This window comes from Natrix helvetica (assembly GCF_964273705.1).
Source record: "Natrix helvetica genome assembly, chromosome: 3".
Lineage (NCBI taxonomy): Eukaryota > Metazoa > Chordata > Lepidosauria > Squamata > Natricidae > Natrix > Natrix helvetica.
Window position 1 is genome coordinate 141,908,520 of NC_138549.1, and position 27,364 is coordinate 141,935,883.

Sequence of the window (27,364 nt, forward strand, 5' to 3'; positions counted from 1 at the left end):
GGAAGCAGCCAGGCCCGCCGTTATCATTAGGGCTTGGTGGGAGGTGTTCTTTTTGCGTGAGAGGAAATGGGGTACGAGGTGCGTTGCTGGCCTGCCACCTCCCACCCCATCCCCAATGTAACAGCTGCCTGGCTTCTTCCCTTCCTCGATGTCCCTTTAGCGAGGGTTTCTCCCCCAGTCATCCACCTCTTATCACTTCACACCTGGCTATTCGTCCTTCTCTTCCATCCCCAGGCCTTCCTCACAGGCCTTTGGGAGAGATACTCTTCAACCCGGCCTTTTGGGCTCAAGAGACAGTTAGCCGCCAGCCAATTAGAGGAAGGGAAGGGAGAAAGAGAGAGGCACGGAGGGAGAAAGTGTTTTGTGTCGAGTTTCCAGTTGCTTCAGGTCCGAGCTAGAAAATCTAATAAATCCTTTGCATTCCCCACCACCCCAAAATGCTGGGGAAGATTTTTTTTTCTCGTTAGAGGGCCTATTTCCTCTCTTTTATCTTTGCACAGGCTTAAATGTGTATTATTAAGAATTCACCATTGTTCTGTGGTAAGATTCCCCAACACGTGTCAACCATAGGTATACTTCACATTTTGAAAACACATTCAGGCTCCCTCAAATTGCTATCCTAATTATTATAAATTACTCTAGTCGTAATCTAACTACATTGTAAAAGTCAGGCATATATCCTAACTTAGATTTACATCCTTCCTGGCAGTTTTTATGTTTTGTTTTGTTATCCTTTCCCTTTTCTGTTTGCTTAATTGCCCATTTGGTCCCCTTATTAACAGCACAAAAAGTGTGAGGATTGCTCTGGTATTTGAGATAAAGCATAATTACGTGCTGATTCCAGGAGGAGATAGGGATGGCATATAAAGGATTTCACAGGAAGAATGCAAGTGATTGTTAGCATATGTTTTTACAGATGCTTAACAATTAAATTATTACTTTTTATTTATTATTATTCCCTTCAAATGCTATATCTATTGATGGAATAATTTTCTTAGTTTAGCTTGTTTGGAAGGGAAAAGGGTTTATCTCTGTTGAAAAGAAATGAACTTGGGAAATCTGACTAGTTCCTGTGCCTAATAATTGCTTTAACAAGATGGTAATTATTCAGTATTTTGTTACTCTTTCTGATTAGGCCCCTGGGACTATCAGTTCTTGAAATGAATCAGACAAGGCTACTGTTTTAGGATTTATTAGCTATTCCCTAGCATTTTGGGGTGGAGGGATTGCAAAGGATTTATTAGCTATTCCCCAGCATTTGGGGGTGAATGCAAAGGATTTATTAGATTTTGTAGCTCGGACCCGAGGCAACTGGAAACTCGACACAAAACACTTTCTCCCTCCATGCCTCTCTCTTTCTCCCTTCCCTTCCTCCAATTGGCTGGCGGATAACTGTCTCTTGAGCCCAAAAGGCCGGGGTGAAGAGTACCTCTCCCAAAGGCCCATGAGGAAGGGCTGGGGACTGAAGAGAAGGACGAACAGCCAGGTGCCTCACAGCGGAGGTGAAGTGATAAGAGGTGGATGACTGGGGGAGAAACACTGGGGGCGAAATAGGCGGGCGAAGGGCAGGAGGAGAACAGTCCCATTCCACACTAGGACGCGCATCTTGCTTCCCCCCCCCCTCGCTAAAGGGACGTCGAGGAAGGGAAGAAGCCAGGCAGCTGTTACATTGGGGGTGGAGTGGGAGGTGGCAGGCCCGCAACGCACCTCGCACCCCATTCCCTCTCACGCAAAAAGAACACCTCCCACCAACCCCCAATGATAACGACGAGCCTGGCTGCTTCCCTTCCCCGACGTCCCTTTAGTGAGGGGCAGCAGTGGGGGGAGAAGCGAGACGCATGTCCCAGTGTTACAGGAGACTGACAGCTCCACTGCGTTCCTTGCCCTTTCGTCCTTGTAAAAAAAGCCTTGTGAGTTCAACTTGCAAGTTTTTTTTTTACAAGGGGCTTCACTGGATGAATGGGCGAGGAACGCAGTGGGGCTGAACAGGTAAGAGGTACGCCTCGCTTCTCCCCCCCCCACACCTGCCACCCCTTGTTAAGGGGCGGTGGGGAAGGGAACCAGGCTGCCTTTACCATTGGGGCGAGATGGGCAGTGTTGGGCCGCGAGGCGCGCCTCTTACCTTTCCAGGCCATCGTGTTCCTCATCATTGTGTCCAGGGAAGCCCCTGGTAAAAAAAAGAAGAAGAAACCCTTCTTGCGACTTCAAGAAGTTTGATAGAACTCACAAGAAGGGTTTGTTTTTTTTACCAGTAGCTTCCCTGGACACAATGGCGAGGAACGCGATGGAGCTGGAAAGGTAAAAGGCACGCCTTGCTTCTCGCCTGCCCCAGAAAATGATAAGCCCTCCCCTATAATAAGCCCAAGGCCATATTTCGTGGGTAAAAAAAAAAAAAGACCCTGTCTTATTTTCGAGGAAACACGGTACTTGAGAAATTATTAAAATTAATAATGTACACTTGTACTTCCAAAGATATAAAACCAGAATAAATTACAAACATTCATAAAGATTCATAACAGTTTTCTGGTAAAGTTTAAAAATTAATTTCTTGAATACTGTACCTCTAAAAGCCCCCTTTTTAGCAAGAACATCTGATCTGCATAGGAAGTAGCACCTCGTAAGAAACTTTCAACTGCTCTTGCTTGCCAAAATCTGGTGAAACAGAAGAAAATTAAGCACATGTTCCTTCTTCCTCCATTAAACACATAACCAGCACAAAACAAAAATAACTTTTTTATTCATGCTTAGACAGAATGTGTAATTCTTCTTTGGAGGGAAACAGGAAGAGGAAAAAGACCAATAAAAATATTTAATTTTTCAATCTTGGGCCGTTGTGTGGAGAATAAATTTGCTCATTATGTAACTGGAAGTTTGCCAGACAAAAAAGCACACCTCAGAATGAAAATGATATTTGTGCATCTCCTTACTAAGGGAAATCATTAGGAAAAAAAAATCTCATAGCTCCTGTATCTCTGACTACATGCATGGATCTCTCTCACAAGAACATGTTATTTTGGATCTAAGGCTTTGATAGCCAACATCTCTGGAGACTAAGCAACTTTTAATGTCATGGCAGGGGTGAAGCATTGCAGGGTAAAACAATGAGTTTACTGCCATGTTCTCAATTTAACTTTTTAACAGAGGATAATGAAATACATTCTCTGCAAGCCCCAAAGATCAGATTCTCTTATGACAAAGCGTTGTTTTATGCAACAAGAGCAGAACTCACCTGAATGATGATTCTGCTGGTTCTTTCTTCATTACTTGAAGAAGTCTGGTTAGCAAGCCTCTTTTCCCATCGCAAATTAAATTTCTAAAGTGTCGGAAGATGTGACAGTGAGTAAACCAGTGGGCTGCCATGTGAAGCCATAAAGTTGCTATTCAGCATACTTGTCTTCAATACTGTACAGTACATTGCCCACTTTGATACGGAAAGTCAAGGTCCCCATGTCAGATTTCACCATGGCAGATTTCATAGCTTTCGCATTTGGACTGTATAGAAATTTCCAGCAATATAATACAATCTACATCTTTTCTATCTGAATTTTAAAAATTGATGTATTTAAAAAATCAAGTTCTCTCTGCAATCAGAGTGACACAGATTTATATTTAAGCTGCAGTGAGTACAAGACTGACCGCTGAGTATTCACGGGAAAGACACAAAGGTTACTCCAGGAAACAAATTATGCAGAAAAATCTAGTTTTGTACCTGTCTGTGTTGACAACAGCCTCGACCTCAGGGATGTTGGCTTTTAGAGAGATTGCGCTCAATTCATTAAGTTCTTGGCTGTTTAAAAGTAGATACTTGTTCCTAATATGAACATTTAAATAGATGAATGAACACCTCCATTACGTAATGCATTATTTATTTGCTATTTCCAAAATTGACATTGGCTGCAATAATGCCAAAACATGGTCAGTTTATAAAAGCAATATTAGGGGGTAAACACTGGCAAATATATTAAGCAACCTCATAGCCCATTTGGGACATTGAAGGTTCAGGGAATAGAATTAGTAATCCCATTCTATGTATCTATGTATGAAAAAACTGACAAGAACACACATAACCTGTTGACATTCCGTGTTTCCATATATGTACTTTACTCATACATTCTTCCTGCCTAAGTATCCTCTAATAAATTCTACATATTATCACTTTTGGTTTCGTCTTCTTTTATTGCTACCAAAACACTTCCAATAGGATTTCCATGCTCCAGCTCCTGAATTTCTATGCAAGGTTTTTTGTGCATCCCTCCTTGCCTATAGGGTCCTCTCTTTTAAATAGCAATAGCACTTAGACTTATATACCGCTTCATAGTGCTTTTACAGCCCTCTCTAAGCGGTTTACAGAGTCAGCCTATTGCCCCCAACAATCTGGGTCCTCATTTTACCCACCTCAGAAGGATGCAAGGCTGAGTTAACCTTGAGCCAGTGAGATTCAATCTGCCAAACTGCTGGCAGCCAGTAGCCTGCAGTACTGCATTCTAACCATTGCGCCACCGTAGTGGTTAGAACGGTATCTTCTACTTTCTATATGCTAATTATCTCACCAAGTTTCAATCACTTGCCTTCCAGATTTACAATCTCTAGTTCTTCCCATTTTGTGCTTATATACTTCATGTGTTGTGGAACAAACATCTTACATTTTGAATAACACCACCTACTGGACTCTTAATAGTTTCCCAGAATCTCAGCAATGAATACTGCAATGCTGAAGCTCCTCAAGTCTCTTCTGAGAAGGGCACCAGATTGCAAATGCAGTAGGTATAATTTTGTCTTCCTAAGCAGAAAAACAACTGTCTCCCTTAGGCTGGGTTCTTATGCAAAACTAAAGTACTTTCTTCATGACTTCTTCCACCAAACTCCTTTCCCAAATTCTTTGTAAGTTTTAAATATGTGACACGTATAAATATTGATCAAAGGCAATTACTACATAGCTTCTGACTACATTAGAAGTTAAAATGTTCACTGTTAAGCTACACGTACAGAGAACTTGCAACAAGGATGACAAACATATACTCACTCATGATGATCACTAAAACTCTGAAGTAGTCTCAAAAACTGGATTTTCAAGGTAATATCCTGCAGAAGGAAGGTTAATTACTTTTATAAATAAAATTAATGAACTGCAATCATCAGCACCAGCAATTTAGGCACTGCCCAACACTGACAGAATTAAATACAATATGAATAAGGTAGGGGAAACCAAGTTAAATAAAGAACAAGTAAAACTGAGAACAAGAGAAACCAGCTAAAAATACAGAAAATACATAAGTGTATTCTACAACTGAATTCATCAAGAGGTTCCAGCTGCTCTAGCCCAGAGTCTAGAACAGGCCTGTCAAACTGGCGGCCCGCGGGGCCAGATGGGTCACACACGGGCCACGCCCACCGCAGCTCCGCAAAGGCAAAAAATAGTCATGATACAACATGTGACGCGATTGAGTTTGACCTAGTGGCCAAGAAGAACAACCAAGTCTTTAAAGCCTTCTGTCATTGTGGGGAAGCCACCTGTTTCTCAGGGCGAACTTCGTTCCAGAGAGCAGGGGACCAAAAAGATGCACTTCCTAAAAGACGGTTTAATCAAAAGGAGTGTGCCAACTCTATTGGCTTCTATCAGCTGGGCAGACATCATGGAAGAAGGCAGGCCAGCAGATAAACTATATATGGCTCTCTAAGAAATAACCTACACTTTCAGTTGCACCGGGAAACAAACTGGTGGCCAGTGTAATTTGTAGAGCAGGACTGACACCTACCATACCACAACATGGTGTTATCTATCTGGTTGTTTTTATAACCCAGGCTGGACCTGGTCCAACAAACAGGTAATGGAAGGTATGGTTCAGAAAACCCTCTCTACTTCCTTAAGAGTCGCCAAATCATACCACAAGACTGAGCTTTGGACATCTTGGCCACACATGCCATACCTGCCTAGTAAGAGACCAACTTGGAGAGGAGCTGAGAGACTGCATTCATTATTACTTTGCTATTAGTAATAAAAAATACAATTTACTAATAAAAAGTATCCCAAGGCTACATTTGGCATTACACATCTAAGATTTTAAAGGAATTTGCCTTTTTATCTTAAATATGTCAGGATTCTTCCAAACATAAAAATGGATTCTAATTTTAGAATTACTACCTACGGTGGATTTAAAATAGGTTAACACTCCTAAAGAAATGTTGCTAGCTAGATAAGTCTTGGTGTGGTAATAAGGAAAATTACCAATTACCTGTGCTCATACCTAAATCATGAAAACACTTCTATTTTCCACTTCTAACGTTTTCCATGACTTGGAAATCGAAGAAGGCTGAGGCTGCTTAGTACTTAGAAAAAAAAGCCTCCAGGGAATGCTAGGAATGTGAGCTAGATTGATAAATAAAACAAAAGAAACAAATAAAAAATTCTAGAAAGCAATAGCAAACAATTTTAGTGTGACCAAGAAAATATACTGGTGTAGTCATTTATCACCATGATGGAATTCAACATAAAAAGGTATTTTTATAGTTACAGGTTTCTTGATATTTTGTGACCTACCTTACATCTAGGACAGTCATATGTTAATGTTATTTATGGCAAATATCTCACCAGGATAAAACTAATACTCACCGGGCTACAGTCACAGTTTTGATTATGCCCAGGCAGAACAAGGGCTGATGCTGAATGTTTCCGCCATATTAATTTATCAAATAAATTATTAAGGCCAGGGATCAGTCTAAATTCAGCAATCATTTTATGAACCTAAAGAAGAAGAGCATTTGGTTAATTCACCTTATCTATCAATTCAAATATTGGAAGGAAATAATATTTATCTCCCAACCTTGTTAGCCTTTTGTGGAGGTTTAAAAATCTGTTCATCATCCCAAGCCTGGGGTGCTGAATGTGCTAAGGGCCCTGTTTCCTAGCTTTATTGGTCAAGTATCTCGACTGCTATGTATATTTATTTTGGATATTTTTTATTGTTTAAAAAAATTTTTTTTGTAGTAATATATACAGTATTTGAATTAGAAGTCACCAGAACCATGATTTAAAATGGGAGGCTATATAAATTGAATGAATGAACAATAAATAAATAAATACCTTTCAGACATTACTGATTTGAAACAAATTAGTTATAAGTCCTTAAAGTGCATCTGGTATCATCTTAGTAAAAGGAAGGTGTAATACTAAGGTATATTTTTGGCATTTTCCTATTAAAATAAGATACTGGTACCTGATTTAGGAGATATAAACCATTATCTAAACTTTTTTCTCAATGAGTAAATTCTTAATAGCGAAGGAAAATTCTAAGTCATGTTTTGTTTCTTTACCCAAAAGCCCTTTGTCTAGTGGTTATGTAAGACATATGAACTGACAGTGACTCGGAGCATTTCTATTTTATCCCAGAGAATAAAATGTGCAGGTTTAAAAATAAGTACTTAAAAAAAGATCAACAGTGTCCCGAGAACTAAACTAACTTTAGTTTTTAAAAGGTTGTAAGATTTCAAGGAACAGATTTAGAGATAATATCTAAAAAAATAGTAATAGCATTACCTGATTTCTTTGTCTTCCCATTAAAAGCACACAGAGCACATATAAAACCTCCAACTTATACATAATTTCATGCATAATTTTCATAGACTGAGGAAGCTGATTCCTTGTTGAGGTGTTGGCAAATCCACTCTCATCTGAAGATTCTAAAAGCAGAAAAATGTTCAATGTAGAAGCCTTCATAAGACATTGCATCACCCTGCATGAACTTCCTTTTATGAAGTCCCCTGGATCCCATCCTCATTAACTTTCCAACTGCAATCACGTGTTTGGGTCTCTTTCTCTGGAGTGTGATTTAAGTTCTTCCTTACTGGTGATAGTTCTGCTCTCTGCCATCTGCAGTGCTTGAGACAGACTCTTATTCTAAGGGGTGGCTGTGTGCTTTACTAGATATGATTGGTGGGCTAGGACTGGGGAGATCCAGGTTCAAGGCCACCCTTGGATATGGAAACCCACTGAGTGAGTTTGAGCAACTTAGTCCCTCTCAGCCTATTTTTTCAGCCTGTTCTTTCTGCACCAACTCAGGAAGCTCAAACTGCCAAAGAAGCTGCTGATTCAGTCCTACAGAGGAATTATTGAGTCTGTCATCTGCACCTCTATAACTGTCTGGTTTGGCTCTGCAACCAAACAAGACAAACACAGACTTCAGAGGATAATTAGAACTGCAGAAAAAACAATTGCTACTAATCTGCCTTCCATTGAGGACCTGTATACTGCACGAGTCAAAAAGAGGCCTGTGAAAATATCCCTCACATCCTGGACATAAATTATTTCAACTGCTACCCTCAAAACGATGCTATAGGGCACTGCACACCAGAACAACTAGACACAAGGATAGTTTCCCCCCGAATGCCATACTCTGCTAAATAACTAATTCCCACAACACTGTCAAATTATTTACTAAGACTATATTATACTTCTCTTCATTCCTAGTATCTATCTCAAATGTGGCAAGAAAAGTTGTAAAATGGGGCAAAACTCACTCAACAAATTTCTCACTTAGCAATATAAATGCTGGGCTCAATTATGGTCATAAGTCGAGGACTAGTCGTACTTACTGAGTAGCTTTGGGTGTAAAGGAGGAAAGAGAACACAATGGCAATGGAAGACACAGAAATCTTGTCCAGACTTAATTGAAATGTCTGAATAGGAAAAAGCTATTAAAAACTATTCCATCTCACTATAAGATTAGAAGACTGCCAGTTAAGCTGTTTAAATGTGGTGGCCAAGAGCTACTAATTTTGGGGTAGACCCTTCAAAAGAACTGCATGTTGAGAAATGGCTGTTTTTGTGTGAGCTGAATACCTGTGCTGCTTTGCTCAGTTTCTTCATCTGCCACACGCATTAGTGCATCAAGAACTAGTGCATTGTCTAGCCAGGTGTACCACTCCTCCAGCTCTTGAAGAAAACTAGACGTTCCCGTTGTTTCTGATACTTTTCGGGTTGCTAGTTTACACAGTCGTTCAATGAAGCCTGGTATATTGAGAAGGGTAGCTGGGGCGAAGAGAACCATATTAAATATTAAATTGCTGAAAAAACTATGAATTATTTTAGCTAACCTATATTAATGTTCCCATCTTAAATAAAAGAACAGTACAGAATTTGAGTAGTCAGGACATTTATTTTAGCAAGCAAGCAAAAAAGTGAAAACTTTAGGTTGAATTTAAATGAGAAGTTATGCTGTTAAATTTCCCTCGAGAGATAATTTTCATCCCCCTTCCCCCCAAATGTTCCTGAAATAAACAACCCCCCCCCCACATTTGTGGACCCCTAGCCGTCTGATATCATACTAATGAAATTTGTAGAAAAATAGTGTACTCCCCCTCCTAATTTTCTATTTAGAAATAATGTTAAGAGTGATAGCAGGAGGCACCTAATTGACAAAATGTTTCACATCCATTTGTGGCCCTCCCCAAAATAGCACCAGCAAAATTTGATGATTCTGCCACTGAATTTCTACAATATTTTGAGCCAGGGGAATGAAAGTCTAGAGTTAAGACAGAAATGGAAACAGCTGCTTTCCAGAAGCTTCTCCCTCCCACTCCCATTCTTAAAAATAAAACGCAGTCCCACCCTTTAACTGAGTAACACATGACCTCCTACAATTCTCCAAAAGTTCAGTTGGTTCAGTTGTTCCTGCTGACTCCTTACAGATTACTTATCTGTACAATATGCACACTTGTAAATTTGAAAAAAAAATGCACATTTTTTTCAGCTTTTCTATTTTTCTGAGTGTTCTTGTTTGGAATGAAAGGAAACATTTTACCTTGATTTATTTCTGCTCGAGAAGGACCCAAATTTTTTTTCTGTTGAGCATTTTTAGCAAGTAGTGTATGCTTATCGTCACTGCCAGTGTCAAGCTCTGAAATTGTAACAGCAAGGATCCTACAGAAGTTTGCTAGCTGTTGTTGGTCAAAACTGGAGACCAGATTGGCGAGATTTGGGATATCCTCTAACTGGATCATTTCCTAAAAGGAGGAAATTCACATGTTATTTGCTAACGTTTCTTACATTCTGTTATTTAACCATTCTGAATAATTTAACAACGTCTAAACAAGTTGCTTTCACCACATGGAATCTATTTTAGTTTTAGGTGAAGCATATTAGAAACAGTACAAAAATTCTTTAAAAGGTATCAGGTGTGCATAGTTCAGATCATGCTATTATAATCTTTGAAAATTTGGCACTGTCCATCCCCTTTTACCACATCTGTCATAGCATGAGTAGAGTCTCTATGTGTTACCAAGTAAAAGAGATGCTCGTGGCAACTCGGTGATTGCAGACAAGACTCTCATCCTGTGTGGATGTGGCATAGTTCATAGTCTTGTTTCCTCTCCTATTTAATTTCTGCATGAATGTCTGCTGGGAGAAGTCAGATAGTAATTTAGGATGAGGCATCCTCGATAAGGATGCCTCATCCTAAATTTACCTGGTGGTGCTGTGGTTAAAGTGCAGGGTTGCAGGCAAACTCTGCTCACAGCCTGGAGTTCAATCCTGACAGGGCTCAAGGTTGACTCAGCCTTCCATCCTTCCAAGGTCGGTAAAATAAGGACCCAGATTGTTGGGGGCAATAGGCAAAATAATGCTTTACATTGTAGACTGCCTAGAGAGTGCTCTAAAGCGCTATGGGGAGGTATATAAGCCTAAATGTGATTCCTATCACGATTCAATTGTCAGCCCAGGCCCAACTGGAGGTGCTACAGAAACCTTGTCTTAGTATCCAGAGGTCTTACAGAGTCCGGAAGAGAGAAAATGGGGTAGCTGTCCCCCGAGACAGCCACTTTTGGTTGTCACAGACCACCATCGCAATGGTGTCTCTCAAGGAGGTAGCATAGCTCCTGAGGAAGCAAATCTGTGATTTGGAGACCCTCCTGAAATGACAGCTACTAATGGAAAGAAAACTAAAGGCTATAGCCAGGAGGTCCTTTGACCACCTAGCATGCTAACCGCAACCCCACCTGGAGTGTGAGGACTCATACAGGTGGTCCTTGAGTTATGAAAGCAATTGGGACTGCCATCATCAAGCGATGTGTTTGTAAAGTGCAATGTCACATGACCGCATCATTTAACCATGGTGATCCAGGCAGTCCTGGTTGTCATTGTAACGCCAAGACATGTGAGTTCTTAAGCAGAAAACAGAGGGAGTTCTAGGTAAGGAGCATGAAGGTGCTGCAGGGAAGTGCAAGAGGTCTCCAGAGAAGTGGGGTGGTGCTGGAATGTGGCATGACCTCAGGGAAGCTGAGAAAAGAGGGCACAGTTGTGTGTTTGTGTGCAAGAGCAGGAAGGCCCAGCAAAAGAGGGCATTGGTAGGTGCAACTAAGCGATGGGTGGGTGCGCTGCAGGCAATGAACTAATGCTGGGAGAGATGACACTTAACCAAGTGACTTGCGATCTTCCCTGCTGGTTTATTTATTGATTTTGTTTAGCAAAGCTGGCAGACAAGTAATCACGTAACTGGGGGATGTTGCAAACAGTTGTAAGTGCAAGTAGGTTGCCAAGCATCCAAATTTTGTTCACGTGATTGTGCGGTGCTTAACTGGATGGAACTCTGAGGGTTGATCGTAAGTCCCTTTGTTCAGTGCTGTTGTAACTTCAAAGAGATGCTGAATGAATGGTTATAACTCAAGGATCACCTGTATCCCTAGCATAATTTGCTTGTAGTATTGTCAAGGATTCTATATGATGCTGCCTTGGAAGGCCATCAGAAAACTCCTTAAATTTTGAATGTGGTTGCCAAGGATGGTATTCTCAGTTAACTAATGAATTAGTACATGGGTGAAGGGTACAAAAACTTTCCAAAATTAATGAGCCCAAGCCTATATAAATCATTGATTGCTTCCAAGGATTATTGACAAACCTTTTTAACTCCAAGAATGTCTTCAATAAGGGTGGCTGTTTGCAGGAATGTCTTTTTATTTGTCATCAGGGTAAACAAGAACAGCACAAAATCATTTCTTTCTGCCAATCGTTTAGTGACTCCTTCAGTCTACAAAAATAAGAAAGCATTTATCCCAATTATTTATTGGCAACATCTCTGAATCCACAATGGCATTCCTCAATTGATAATTCTTACAAGCATATTAAGGAGGAAAATAAATCTACAGTAAAACAAATAATGAATGTATGCTTCTGAATTCTAATTAAACTGTTCTGGATGACTGAATGAATGGAATAAGGGAATCACTAATAGATTTATGCTCTACATTTAATTGTTTAATCTCTTCAGCACTAGGTTGAAACTGATAAAGTGCTTTTCAGAAGAATTAATGTTATAAAACTAAATATCTGTCTCATATCCATTTTGGAGGATTCCCTAAATCTTTGAGGCCTATATTATTTTATGTGTGTATATTTTATTAGATTGACAATATTATTTATAGCCCAATATTTTTGCCGATAATGCTGATCATGTTTATATTAGGAATAGTTAATTGATATTGTTATTCTTATTATTTTATCTACTATCCCATATTTCTGTATGTGGGGCATTCAGGGCAGCAACATAAACATAAAACAAATACCTAAAAGACTAACTTCAACTGCAAATATCTGATTGAAGAGGAAAATCTTGATTCCTTTCCTAAAAGTACACTGCTTAGAGAAGGCTGTAAGCACTGTGAAGCGGTATATAAGTCTTAAGTGCTATTGCTATTGATGGGAGTAGATTCCATAGCTTGGGAACGCAGTAGGAAAGTATCAAAAGCAATCCCAAAATAATCATGGTAATGCATTTTCTAAGCGTATTTGGTGGAAAATAACTTTCAATCTGGTATAAAAATATACAAAATACCAACCAATTCCATATTACTAAACTCTTAAATAGTCCTACGGTTAATCATATACCAACAAATCCGCTTTAAAAGACGACAGAGATAAAATGCAGCTGCCAATGTGTTTATGTCTACTGTATTATGTAAAATCTTATGCTTTATTTTTTTTAAATTAAGCAAATGTTTTAGGTATAATAAAACAAAAAAATTTAGTACACAGAATATGACTTACACATATGCAGGAATTGTACAATATGCTTAAACAGTCCTTGATAAGCTCATCACTTACTGCAAAACATAATATTCTTATTAGTGTTGTTTTGAAATACAGTATCTTAAGATCACTCATTCTGTCTACATTTCAATATATGCTGCATAATACCATAAATACCAATAATACTAATGAAAAGAGGTATTTCAGTTGTTAAAATCCAATAAACTTAGGGTTAATGGTATGCGTTGGGAGGATTATAAGTAAATGGCTAACAAGCCACCATCAATTGCCCATTTCAATGGTAATTCCAGGATTATTATTATTATGGTGCCGACTTTTATGCATTTCAGATACCAGAATCCTCTTTTTTTTTTAAAAAAGCAACAGCTACATTGAGTTATCCATGCTCATCCCTTCATAATGATGCTCTACACATATATTTGTAATTTTTTAAAAAAATATTAGTTTATTAATTCCTAATGGGTGAAGTAACCTGTCTAAAAGTAAAAACAAATTTAATGAAAGCTCAATGTAGACAGACAACAATTAGAGGTACTAATTTAAATTTACATAGCAAATATAAGGCATGTTTTAAATTATTTGTGTAAATGTTTCCACAGTGACTAAACTATAATTTATCTTGCAATCTTTTGGAAATAATGACAAATACCAAATTACTGGTATTAAAATACTGACTTCATTTAATGTTTTAATATATGAATAAAAATATTTAAGATTTTTTAGCTTAAAAGCTGTAAATTTTAGAAATTCAGAAAATGTACAGTATTGGCAAACTACTACCAAAACTGCACTTGTGACTGACATTGAATAAAAAAGAATTTATGACAAAGACATGACTTTTACTTACTCTTTTGTTTCTTCTTCTGTGTAATAAATGTTGGCCTCATAAGAATTTCTACCAGAAGCTGTGAATTAGATAATTACTTTATTTACTTTACCAAAATAATATAACAATTATTTGAATAGCAAATTCAAATGATTTTAAGCAATCTCTTTTTTGTTGCGCGCACAAAACTTTAATTCAACTACGTGGTAGGCACCTGGTTGATCCCCTCCTAATAAGAAAGGCAAGGCTAAACTTGGTTAATATTTGGATAGGACGCCATGAGCAGATCCCGGGATTATAATTAGTTCAGTGTGGGAACTGAAAACATCCCCAATCAATGTCAAACCACTTCTGTATTTTTGCCAACTACTAGTAAACTAGTTATATGTCTGTAAAATCATCAGGTTGATTTGAACAGGACTTTACCTTGCTTTACAAAACATCCAATGCCCAAACTACAATAATCTCTTCATAAAATTTATCATGTTTCAATAGGATATTTGTCTAATGTTTGGGCTCATACTTAATGTTGTGGCCCAGCAGTGGCCGGCTGAGCTGTTGGTGGACTCTGACAGTTCAGACCATTATGGGACTGCTCTGGAGAAGTGCCAGTTTTGGCAGTCCACCATTGAGTTCCTGGGACAATGTATCTCTCCAGAAGGAATTGCGATGGAGCCGGGCAAGGTGGAGTCTTTGCGTAGTTGGCAACCTCCCCGGAGAGTGAAGGATGTCCAGCGACTTCTCAGGTTTGCCAACTACTATCGGACCTTTATCCCCGGCTTTGCTTCCCTAACGGCGCCCCTCACTCGGCTCCTGCAGAAAAAAGTTCCGTTTCACTGGGGGGGCCCTGAGTCCTATGCGTTCGATGCCTTGAAGCAGGCCTTCATGAAAGAACCCATTTTGAAGCATCCTGACCTCCACCGTGCATTTGTAGTGGAGGCGGATGCTTCCGATATCACGGTGGGAGTGGTGTTACTTCAGGCTCACGCCTCCGGCGGTACCCTTTTCCCTTGCGCTTATTACTCACAGAAACGCAATTCTTCCGAGCGCAATTATACCATTTGGGAGAAGGCATTACTAGCCATTAAGGAGGCGTTTGAGGCATCATCTAGAGGGGGGCAGGCATCAGATTGAAGTCCGGACGGACCATAGGAATTTGGAATTTCTGAAGACCGCACGGAAGTTGAACCAACACCAGATCCGGTGGTCTCTTTTCTTTGCACGGTTCAACTTCCGTGTGATGTACATCCCCAGTGCGCACAACCAAAGGGCGAATGCCCTATCAAGGAAACCCAAGTATTCATGTACCAAAGACCCGATTTCACTTCAGACAGTTTTGCCTGTAGAGTCCTTCTCCGCGGTTCACGAGCCTGTGGACTTCTGGCCCCAGATACGGGAAGCACAGCGGCATGACGATTGGGTGGAACAACGGAAGGCAGAGGTGGGGCCTGCCTCCCCATGGACATTCACTGATGAACTTTTACGGTACCGGGATAGACTCTATGTGCCAGCGGGGCCCCTTCGGGGATTTATTCTATCCCAGTGCCATGATAATCCTGCGGCGGGGCATTTTGGCCTCTTCAAGACCTTGAACCTGGTCTCCCGCACCTTCTGGTGGCCCCGATTGCGACATGATGTACTATCTTACGTCACGTCTTGTGTATGGTGTCGGCAGGCCAAGTCAGCAATGGGAGCCCCTCCAGGGCTGCTTCAGCCTTTGCTGACTCCGGAGAGACCCTGGGGGGCCATTTCTATGGACTTCCTGACAGACTTGTTTCTGTCTTCTAGATTTACCACGGTGTTAGTGGTGGTAGACATGCTGACGAAGATGGTGCATTTTATCCTGTGTTGGAGATTACCAACAGCCCGTGTCACCACCCGCATGTTTATCCAACATGTTTTCAGGCTGCACAGCCTACCTGACAGGGTAGTGTTGGACAGAGGAACGCAATTCACAGCCCAGTTTTGGAAAGGGCTGATGACGGCCTTGGATGTCAAGATCTGCTTGTCAGTGTACCATCGAAACCGACGGAGGGACGGAGAAAGTGATTGGTATCTTGGAGCAGTACCTGCGCTGTTTTGTGAACCAGCAGCAAAATGATTGGGCGGACTATCTGGCAATAGCGGAGTTTGTGTTCAACAACTCACAGCACACATCCACGCAGACGATGCCCTTCTTGGCCAATGTGGGGTATCCTCCTCGGTTCTTTCCCCTCACACCCATCGACTCACTGGTTCCCGCAGCTGAGGACTTCCTGTCGGAACTACAAGCAGTCCATCAAGTAGTGTGGCGATATCTGGAGAAAGCCAAGGACTATAAGAAGGTCGCGGACAAGTCTTGGCGCACGATGCCAGCGTTGACTGTGGGCGACCAAGTGTGGCTGTCCACTAGACACCTTCCGTCAAATCAGCCGGTCAAGAAGTTAGACCACCGTTACCTTGGGCCGTTTCCTGTTGAAGCAGTCATCAATCTGGTCGCCTATCACCTGACTTTGCCACGTTCGATGCAAGTTCATCTGGTCTTTCATCAATCTCTTCTTGTTCCTGAACGACTGGCTTGTTCTCTTCGCCAACCCGATCACTCTGACAGCTCAGACCATTATGGGACTGTTCTGGAGGATGAAGAAGACTCTGGAGGGTGTTTGGAGTCAGAGCAAGAACTAGAGAAGTCTGTTGGCCACTAGGTGGCATCTGAGTCAGGGAGCAGTGAGGAGGAACAGAGGGAGGTTGTGCCTGATGTGCGTAGACGTCGAATTGATAGGAGAAAGGAAAGCTGTGAAGAAGACATCATATAAGAAAGTAAAGACAGCTGGTTAAGGGTGTGGCCCCTTCTAAAGAGTTTATAAGTGGAGCGACGGGAGGGGAATAGTCCATATTCGAGCCCTTGCGAAAGCCTTCTGTAAGTGTTATCTTGGGTTCGTGAAGATAACTTTCTAGGCTCCCAGCCAAGGGGTGGCTTTATCTATGTGATTAGTCGTGGCAGACAGCCAAGCCTGGATCTGCATATTCATTGAAATCATGGGACAGAATACTTAATACACAAGCTTTTGGCTTTGTGCTTTCTCTTCTAGTACAGAAGTTACAAGAAGATGATAGAAGCTGTTGTGAAGTAATTAATGTTTCCTATTATGCCTGGGTTAGGTCCAGTTAAGTTTAAGGTTCATTAAACTAGAAAAACAAATCAACTTCAAGGTCTAGTCAATAATCTTTATTCATTTCAGTAAACTGTATTGCAATTTTGTGTGGGGTAAAAAGAGTATTTTGACAACCACTTGAGATTATAATCGGAGAAATGTAGATAGTTTACACTGCTCTACCCTTTCCTCTGTCAGAACAGGTAAATAAACTACTAATCTTCTTTTCATATCCAAATTTGGAATTATAATTATTGGCTTCCAAACCAGCTAGTGCAGGGAAACTAATTTTAAATCATGTGACACTGGTTAGCCGTGGCTTCTTAATGTGATCTATTAGGATCACATGTACATTTAACAAGAAGTACTGCCCTATTTTAAATACTTTTAAACTACATATAATACAAAATAATTGCTGAATATATACATCCTAAACATGTGCTAGTTAGCTAGGAAAAAATCTCATTGCCCCCAAATTAAGCATTACATGGAATTTGCTTTTATTATATTATCACTTTTTAGGGTAACACTACATAAGAGCCTGGGCTAGTGAGCAGCAGATTTTTTTGCTTGTTATATCAAAGCTATTGAGAGAAATATAGGTACTTCCGTCTTTATAAAACACATTCCCGTATTTTTCAAGAATTATCCCCTCTTCCCTATCAACTTTAAATTCAGCTTTACTTCTTTAGTTCAAACCAATTAAAAACATCATTGTAAATTTATATTTAATGAGATAAATATGCTGTTTCCTTAGCCATGACCTTGTACTAAATTTATGGATGATTTTTAATTGAGTCTGTCTAAGGCTATTATAATCATAAAACATTTTGTCATCTTCTATTAAGATGAAGTTATATTTAAGACTGAACATATGATTATCATAGGTATAAAAATGATACATCTCACAGCCAATCAGTTGCATCCTATTGTCTAGAGACAAATTGCATGTTCTTCCAGATACTCGTCTATTCTGCAACTTTTCTACAATTTCAGTTTCTGAGTTGGGTCACCCGTTAACTTTACTAGCACTGAAAAAGGTTTCCCCAGAAGCCAACCAAGCCCAGATGGCAAACTACATTAGAAATTAATGAACTCCTGTTTGAACAGACGTTATTGGCTTGAATTAGAGGCAATGAGATTGGGTGACACCAGATGATTGGCCACTTGGAGAAGATGTAAAAAGACATTTTAAGACACTTTCAAGAACTCCAGTTACTTGAATGACTGCATCAGAGATACTTTGCTAAAAGTACTATGCTACTTTTAATTATATTTGTTAGGACAGGACAAAGTACCTGGAGAATAATCTTCACATTGCATTAGATAGCATAACTTACAAGTATCTTGCGCAATTTTAAATATCCATGTATATTTCTATTAATGGCTTTCACTCTTCTCAGATTTTATACTATACAATCTCACTGGCTTTTAAACATATGTTCTTCTTTCCAAGAGAGATTTCAGAAGGCCAAAATCCTTCCTGATAGTTCAAAAGATGACAGAGCATAGTGAAATTACAAAACATTCATCTTTATTATCCTATGACCTCCTACTCTTATTTGATGTTATATAAGGGACACAGTGGCTCAGTGGCTAAGACACTGAGCTTGTTGATCAGAAAGGTCAGCAGTTCGGTGGTTCGAATCCCTAGTGCCACATAACAGAGTGAGCTCCCATTACTTGTCCCAGCTTCTGCCAACCTACCAGTTCGAAAGCACATAAAAATGCAAGTAGAAAAATAGGGACCACTTTGGTGGGAAGATAACAGTGTTCCCATGTGCCTTTGGCATTTAGTCATGCTGGCCACATGACCATGGAGACGTCTTCGGACAGGGCTGGCTCTTCGGCTTTGAAATGGAGATGAGCACCACCCCCTAGAGTCAGGAATGACTATCTTTACCTTTATGCAACTATGTCTCTTTTTAATCTTCCCTCTTCTAAGGTAAAAAATGATAGACTGTGTTCCCCAAATTACTATTTCTCAGGTGATGAATCTTCACTTAATGCCTTGAATTAATATTTCCTTTCACCACCATGGATTAGAATGTCACAGCATTTGAGAACCTGTTTCTGTATTGAAGGCAAAACTGACTCAGAGTATCACTTACATCAACACCTCCAAATAGGTCAAATGTATATGTATTTGGAAAAGTAGATTCTTGTGCAGATTTTCTTTCTTCTGTGACAAATGCCATGGCTTCCATAGAAAGGAGGGGAGATATTTCCTGGCAGAAACAAAAAAAATTGTCTTGTAGTTATGGCATATTACTATATTAAATTTCAAAAAGCCAATACTTTACACTGAATGTTTTTAACTGCTCTACAAAATTTGGATGGCATGTCACAAAATAATGAGTATTCATATGAAAAGTGCAGTTCAATAAAAGCAAATGTAATGGTTTCACATTAAGCAAAGATCCCTCCCCTCCAGTATCTAAGCTAGTAATGAGTGACCAAGAAATAGACCTTGGAGTTATGATAAACAGTCCAATACTGATTTTTTTTCAAGATTGTTAGAAAAAAAAATTAAAAGTCTATAACAGAGCTGAAAATGGCATAGAAAGTGACAGACAAAATGTTCTAGTATCTTGTTAAAAAAAGACTGGTGCTTGGAAATTGCTGGAATTGAAATGCTACAACTGTACATAATTATGTTTTGAAGAAAATGGACATGATTTAGTTTTAATAATGTAGAATGAGATTTATTAAATTAAATTCCATATATAGATATACCCTATATACATATAAAGAGGCATGATAACAAAATCATTCTCGATATGCTAATGAACAGAAATTTTAAATTGTTTCTATAGCAGTGATAGCCTCGTCTAATCAGCATCATCTCTATTACAGCAATAGTTTGAAACATTTTCACCATGAAGAAAGGCTAAATAGCAATGGGGAATGCTTAGTTCATGAAAAACAACTAAATAAAATAACATGTAGTATGAACAGAGCAGTATGAGTTGGGACATTATGCTGACATCATGCATACAGAATATGCTACAAATTACAAATTACACAGTAACTTTTGATGTTTAATCCACGTATTCTAAATATATAGATATTATTCAAAATTGTGACTTTGTAGTAGAATGACTTACACAATAAGTTACTAATACTGTTGATGATTGGCTTGTGATTAAGAATAGTTTTAACACAGTGATGTTTGATTGAAAATGAGCAATAAACTTACCTTTAAGATGCTCTGGCATTGAGAAAAATCGCTATTAGCATGGCTAGTCTCATAGAGCTTTTGTAAGAGCAAAGGAATTCCATTCCATTTTGCTTGCTTGTCTCTTTCTTTTAACAAAGCTCCTGTGATCTGCAAGACAGAGTTTCAGTTTACAACTATTTTATCATTAAATAATACTTAGTATAATGTTTCCAGACTATGGATAAATTGATCACTTTTCCAGTTTTCCACTGCACCAGAAATTAATGCCAATTTCTCACCTCATTAGAATTTGGGGTGCCACACATATATTTAAGTTTCTATTTGTGTTATCAGAAACATGGGAGTTTACAAATGAGTTCTAAATTTGAAAGACAAACTATTGCACTGAAGATGATTGCCACATACAGCGTTCTTTCAGTTCTTTGGCATTTGGATCTTTTGTTTCACATATCATCATTTTATCACAATTCAAAATATCATTGATTTTTTTTCTTTTTCTTGGAAATAAATTCAAATGTATGATTATAAGAAACATTTTCTCTTATAACCACTCTACATTGAACAGACAATGGAAATATTAGCTATAGCAGGGGTGTCAAACTGGTGGCCTACAAGCTGGATGCCTCACGCACAGGCCACGCCCACCCCAGCTCTGCAAAGGCAAAACACATCACGATGTTATGTGACATCACATGATGTGATCGAGTTTAACACCTTTGAGCTATAGAATTAGAATTTTCATTAATGATAATTTGAAGAATTATTTTGCTTTTTCACATTTTAAAATCAAGAAATGTAGACAACTACTGAAAACATTTTAAACAGCAAAATCAATATGTCAATAGCAGAGGATTCTTATACTATTTATTGGGTTCTATTTATGTATCATCAGTAATTTCCCTCCCGCCACAATTTTTTCATTAATTATAGAAGACAATATTACAATTTGGTGTTTAGGGAAGAGTAGGGAGCTGGCAAAGAAAGTAAGAGAAAGAAATCCTTCCCTTAATTTTTGCTGAGTTAAATTACGAAGTTATCATTTCTTGTCCTATCGTGATGTGATCATTTCAGCCATTTTTGAAATGTTGGTTTATTGCATTAGTTACTAAGTCCCTATAAAATCTATTCTTTATTTGTTAAAAAAACCAAGTAAAGAAAAACTAAGTGAAGAAAAAAAACTAAGTAAAGAAAAACAAAGTAAACTAACTAAGACTAGATAAATATAACAGACAAGGCAAGAGAAAGTACTGGAAAGTATTTTTGTAGTTTACTATAATAAAACAGCAAATTTCTTATTTGCAAGATGTATAGTGCATTTAACATTCTCACAGACTACACTTCAAACAGAACTCTTCCATCCACCTGCTACTTATAGTATAAATATGCATGTACCACTTCCCCCCTTAGGATAGGGTTAATATTTAGACTTTAAAGTCAACCATTATTTCAGAAGCCTTTTTGAACTTCAGGATTGTTTCAATCATATCAGTCTCATATTTGTAAGCTTATATTTGCTATTCTAAATGATATTGTTGATATCAATGTGTCTCAGAAGTTTCTGATCACAAGTACAGTATACTTTTCTATTTACCCAGAGAAGGAATAATTGCAGAGATTTTTCTTCACAAAGAACACAGCCCCATTCATCTGTGGCAGTGAAACAAGAATAACATTTTCTTCCCCTTCTAAAGGGCAGGAGCCATTTGCTATTTAATGCAAGGATTCATTTTCTGAAGTTTTATTATTACAGTTTTATAAAAATGAATAAATGGAGAATTCAGTCTCGCATAAACAGAAAATAAATGCCCATTTAACATTATCAACTTTTTTGAGGCATATTCTGGAAGAACTCATATTTTCGTCTGCCTTTGAACTCCCTTTCTTTGCATGTTCTTTCTTTGTAATTTGCTGCACTAATGGTAGAATCTCTTTCTTGTATTTGCAAAACATCTTGGACACAATACTTATAGACAAAACACAATTTAAAAAATATAGTAAATACATGTTTCTTTACGAACCTTCCTCCCCTCCCCAGAAAAGCAGCAAGAACTTTTGATTACAGTATCTCAAAACCATGGTCCTTGCTGATACAAAATGTATCTATGCAATACTTTGTAACACTATGCAATCCTTCACTTTAAAAACTATTGTGACTCCCCAACAATGGAGCTTTATCCCTGGGCTGGCATCATAAAGCCCACTGGCTTTTGCAAACTGTACTTGACTTTCTTGGGGCAAAGAAAATTCCACAATATTCAGTGCACACAAGTTGTTGTTTTTTTAAAGGCACTTCATCCATCTGGTAAACAGGAAGGAAATGCCAAGAGCATATATGAAAAAGGTAATATGAGATTGGCAGGGGGTATATTTGGGTAGGGGAAGGTATTTATTTATTTGTTTATTGCGCTTATATTCTGCTGCAATTAATACCAACTTTGAATGCCTTAAGTATCTATTTTTTTTGTAAATAAGGTTAAAAATATACAATAATAATTATACAACTCTAATGCAATATAGGTTACCTTTGACTTACGACCATAATTGAGCCCAGAATTATGGATGCAAGTTATGCCAGTCATTAAGTGGATCACCATTTGTCCAAGCCCAATTTTACCTCCTTTTTGGTGGCAGTTGCAAAGGAAATCATCATGGTTGTTAAGCAAATGCTGCAGCCGTTAAACAAATCCCTAGAGTCAATTTGGATGATAAGGTAGGCAGCATATAAATTTAATAAACAAGTAGTCTTCAATGGGCATTTTCTGGAAGTAAAACCCAATTCTGGCCAAAAAAAGGCCATAAACTGCAATTACGTAACTACGCGATGCTGCAAATATCCATAAATGCAAGCCAGTTACCAAGTGGCCAATATGTGATCACATGACTTTGGGAGTGGAACCAGCTATTGGAAATCCAGGTTGAAAGTAGCCCCTGGGATGATCTGTCGTACTTTCAAACAATTGGAAGTGACCAATCGTAAGTCAAGGACTAACTATAAATCAGATCAAAATTTAACACCAGAGATCAACAAAACAAACTACTAAAAATAAATTAACAAATAAAATAGCTCAACTTCGATCAGCCCCCAGGTGATCAGTGGGTATATTTCACATTATTTCTGCCCCCCAAGGGCCTGCAGAAAAAGCCAAGTTTTATTGGCCTTTCTAAAACCCAACCGGCTCCATATAAATTCAAAGAGCATGTTGTTCCAAATAAGGAATGTAGGGATTGAAAAGACTACCTTTAGGGCCTTCAAATTATTACAATCTCCTAGTGAGAGTCCCTTTTATTTGATTTTATCAGATAGATACAAATGATTGGGAGAAGGTAGTCTTGAGGTATCAGACTCTAAGTGACTGCTGGCACCAGGACAGAATTTCAATTACGATACATACACCTGTTAGTCCAGAAGTCTAGGTGCAAAGATGGGTATCATCAGTATATGGTTGACACTAAATCTGTGATAATGGATAACCTCCCCTGGTGCTTTCATATAGAAACTAAAGAAGACTGGAGAAAATGCTGACTGTCTATAACAACTCATACACAAGGGGCTTAAGATTCATTTTTCCCCCTTTTTTATCAAAAGGAACTGCCCCATTATGGAGGAGGAGAACAACAGCAATTACCAGCTCTTGTAGGTGGCTCAAGAAAATAATTGCCGGTATTAAAAGATGGTCCTCCTCCCTGCAGAGTTAGTAGCATTGATCAACTCAAGGCCAATTAGAGAGTGATCTGACCCTGAAAAGAAAGAAGTGGATGTCCTATATTCAGATTGCATCATATCAGAGCTAAATCAGGTGTTTTTTTAAATGCAATACATAAACAGATTTAATACACAAGCCTACAGTCATGTATGTGATATGGGCAGTTATAACAACTGAATGAATGAATAAATACACAGGAAAGAGAAGTGCTTTAAACATTCTGCGAACAGCCAGATCCTACGTAGTTGTTAAGTTTTGTCGGTGTTCAGGATATTTACTCAATGTGGCTTGAAAAAATGGAGATCCTTACTTTAACTTTATCCAATTTGAACTCAATTGCTTAAGCAATCAAAATAGGACCCAAATAACACTTTCCACAAAACACCATCTATAGATTGACTAAATGTAGACATACTGTATGCAATTGTGCATCTTCTTAATACCATAATTTGCAAAGTGAGAGCCATCAGAGAATCTGTGGCACACAGATGCAGCAAGCAATCCTACTGCCAAATATTCTGCATTCACTATTGGAATAAAAAGTATTCTGGGTAACATTTCAAGTTTATTCCAATGTAATATCACTATGCATACTTACGCTCTTATGCTTCCACATAAATGTAAAGTTTTCTATAACACGCAAGATTTGAAAATACAGTTGTTATTCAAGTGCTATTTCAAATACAAAGAGGTTCTGTATACTGAGATAGACTAAACCGTGTGACCTTAATTACAACTGCCTTCAGTACCAAGCAGATGGGAATCATTTACAGAAGAGAGCCATTGATATTTATTCAGGGAAGGTTAAAATGACAAATACCTTTACTGAAATGCTGAAAATTATAAATCTAGTAATCTAGTTATCAGTAATGAATTAAACAGATTTAAGGTACACTGTAAGGTCACTGTTGATATTAGATTACTTTGCTCTTTATTTTATGCGGTTTCAGCCATCCTGGGGTTCTTCCTCCAAAATATTTCTGCTCATTCTATGATAGCCTCTAGGGCAGGAGTCTCCAACCCTGGCAACTTTAAGCCTGGAGGACTTTGACTCCCAGAATTCCCCAGCCAGCAAGGACCCCTGCTCTAGGGAATCTCTGCTGGTGATGCCATCCCAAGGCGAATTGAGAGAGATATAGCTCAATTGATAGGCTTTCTTGATGGCTGCCCTGATGTCATGAAATAAACTGCCTTAAAGATGCATTTGGTCCCTTTTGTTCTTAGCATCCAGGAAGGCACTGAACTCTTTTTAAAATAAGCCATTTGCTATTTGAATCCAATGATGAGCAACCATTGCTTATTATGCTTTGATGTGGGGAAGGGTGTTGGAAAGATAGTTTTTTTCTAAGTTGTACATTGCCCAGGGTTTTGTTGACAGCATGATTCAAGAAATTTGTAAAATAAATAAATACCATTGCCCTTATTATTATTATTATTTGCAAAAACTGATGTTTAATGCCAGCAACTATATACATGTAATGTGACAAATGATTTACGTGTTATGTGTTGATATAAATGATAGCAGACAGATCTTAAGACATTGTGATGTTTCATCTATGCTAAACCCCAACAAATATCATAATTAAATACAAATAGATCTCATTGCATAAAAAGCAACTGCAGTGGAAGAGTGTGAGATACAGTTTAAACATGATTTCAGGTACAGAAATCAGTTTTAAGCAGTGATATGAGTATTGCCTTTTCTGTCCCTTACATATACAGAAACAGAATCCTATGTTTTTCAAAACAATACACCCATCTAAAGCAGGGGTATCAAACTCCCGGCCTGCAGGCTGGATGTCCCACGTGTTGGCCCTGCCCCCACCCAGTTTAGCAAAGGGGGGGGGGAGTCCCGATATGTCACGTGACAATGCCGTGACGATGCAAGTTTGACACCCCTGATCTAAAGCAGCATATACTTAAACTAGAAAACCAATGTTTCAATCCCATCCAACTATAACTTTTCTTTCTTTCCACTACTCACTTTTCCTTCATGTATTTTTGTAAATATACAACAATACAACACTAAAAATTAAGTCACAATTAAGTCATCAATTTTTACTTGTTTTCTGATTTAATATTTTATAAATTATTTCCATTTTAGAAGAGACAGAAAGACCTTGCATCCTAGTATTTTAGAGATAAGAATTGTTGGAAATATAAAGACATAAAATATGATTTCTAGACAATGAGAAATATTAACACAACAAATTTAAAAGATATCTAACACAACAAATAAAAACTCCTAAACACCTAAAATAATGGCTCAATCAAAGGGAAGATATATTACTAATGTTATTAACATTAAAGTAACCTATCATAAAGCAAGATGGAAATGGAAAGAAATGGAAAGGAGCCAAAAATAAAATTCTTAATTTTTATTTATTTACAAAATAATCTAACACACCCAACAGAATGTTGATGGCTATAGGGAGTTAAAGTTATTTTTTGCTAATCATTTGTCAGCCTAAGCTAGAAAAACACTTTGCTCAGGTGGGCAGACAGTACCAGTAATAATATTCCCAAAGGAAATCAAAGAAGTGGAAATAATTTTTGGAGGACAGAATAAAAAGTCTTGCAAAGTTGACCCTTTCCACCATTTCACATCAATAAGGCTTGAGATACTGTACATCTATAGCTCCTCTCTCAGTGGATTCATAGGGGCTTTAATTGCCTGCATTTTATGTACTGAGTATTTAATATATAATTTATCAATGAATTGAGAATTCCCCCCTTTCTCTGAAAAAAATTAAGAAAAAATTATTGGAGAATTAAACACTGACAATTAACTTTGAAATGTGGCACTTTTAATGTCACTCAGATGTTGGTAAAATATTTGCTAAAATTCTAATGTAGGATGAACTCTGAAAGAAGCAGACCCAGGGCTAAAAATTATGAGAATATTTGGTTATACCAGTATATCGTTCTTACAGAAATTTAAGACAATCTCACTTGTAATAATCTAGCTAAAAGCATGGAAACTAAACATGTGCAACAGATATATCAGTGTAGTAAGGTTAAAATGACTTAGTCAGCTAAAAAAATTCAACTTGTAATCTGAAGACATATTTAAGATTTAAGGGGGTTTTATGTCTTTTTTCTAAAAATTACAGTACTGTATTCACCGAGGAATAAAAATAGAAAATAGTTGTACGATTGATTGATACACAATACCTAATACATATGGATTTCAGCTATATCAGCGATTTCAGATTTACTATAGCGCAATCTTTAATATTAACTTTTCTAATTTCTATATGAAAATATCTTTAAACTAAAAGTTATGTTCTGGTGGAATAAAATTAAATCTTCATTTTCTCCCATTTCCCACTTTAATTTTCCAATCTTTTAAACAAAGCTATCAAGAGCAACTGCATACAGGTATTATAGCAGTGGAAATCTAAAATAAGAGTAATGTAATTTACAGTCACTTATATAATCTAAAAAACTAAGTGGTAGAGTTTATTGCTCTATCACCATTTG

At 38.1% G+C, this 27,364-nt stretch overlaps 1 protein-coding gene across 1 annotated transcript in view; it reads right to left on the bottom strand.

Moving 5' to 3' along the window:
* Positions 1–27,364, bottom strand: part of TRPC4AP (transient receptor potential cation channel subfamily C member 4 associated protein) — a 38,230-nt gene that overhangs the window by 8,965 nt on the left and 1,901 nt on the right. The window contains exons 2-14 of the mRNA XM_081948062.1: positions 20,196–20,324; positions 19,108–19,224; positions 13,884–13,941; positions 13,034–13,089; positions 11,889–12,017; positions 9,798–9,999; positions 8,837–9,025; positions 7,535–7,677; positions 6,611–6,742; positions 5,024–5,082; positions 3,710–3,811; positions 3,230–3,313; positions 2,562–2,652 (exon numbers count right to left, since the gene is read on the bottom strand). Coding sequence (XP_081804188.1) covers positions 2,562–2,652; positions 3,230–3,313; positions 3,710–3,811; positions 5,024–5,082; positions 6,611–6,742; positions 7,535–7,677; positions 8,837–9,025; positions 9,798–9,999; positions 11,889–12,017; positions 13,034–13,089; positions 13,884–13,941; positions 19,108–19,224; positions 20,196–20,324 — 1,491 coding nt within the window. The remainder of the gene's footprint in view (positions 1–2,561; positions 2,653–3,229; positions 3,314–3,709; positions 3,812–5,023; positions 5,083–6,610; positions 6,743–7,534; positions 7,678–8,836; positions 9,026–9,797; positions 10,000–11,888; positions 12,018–13,033; positions 13,090–13,883; positions 13,942–19,107; positions 19,225–20,195; positions 20,325–27,364) is intronic.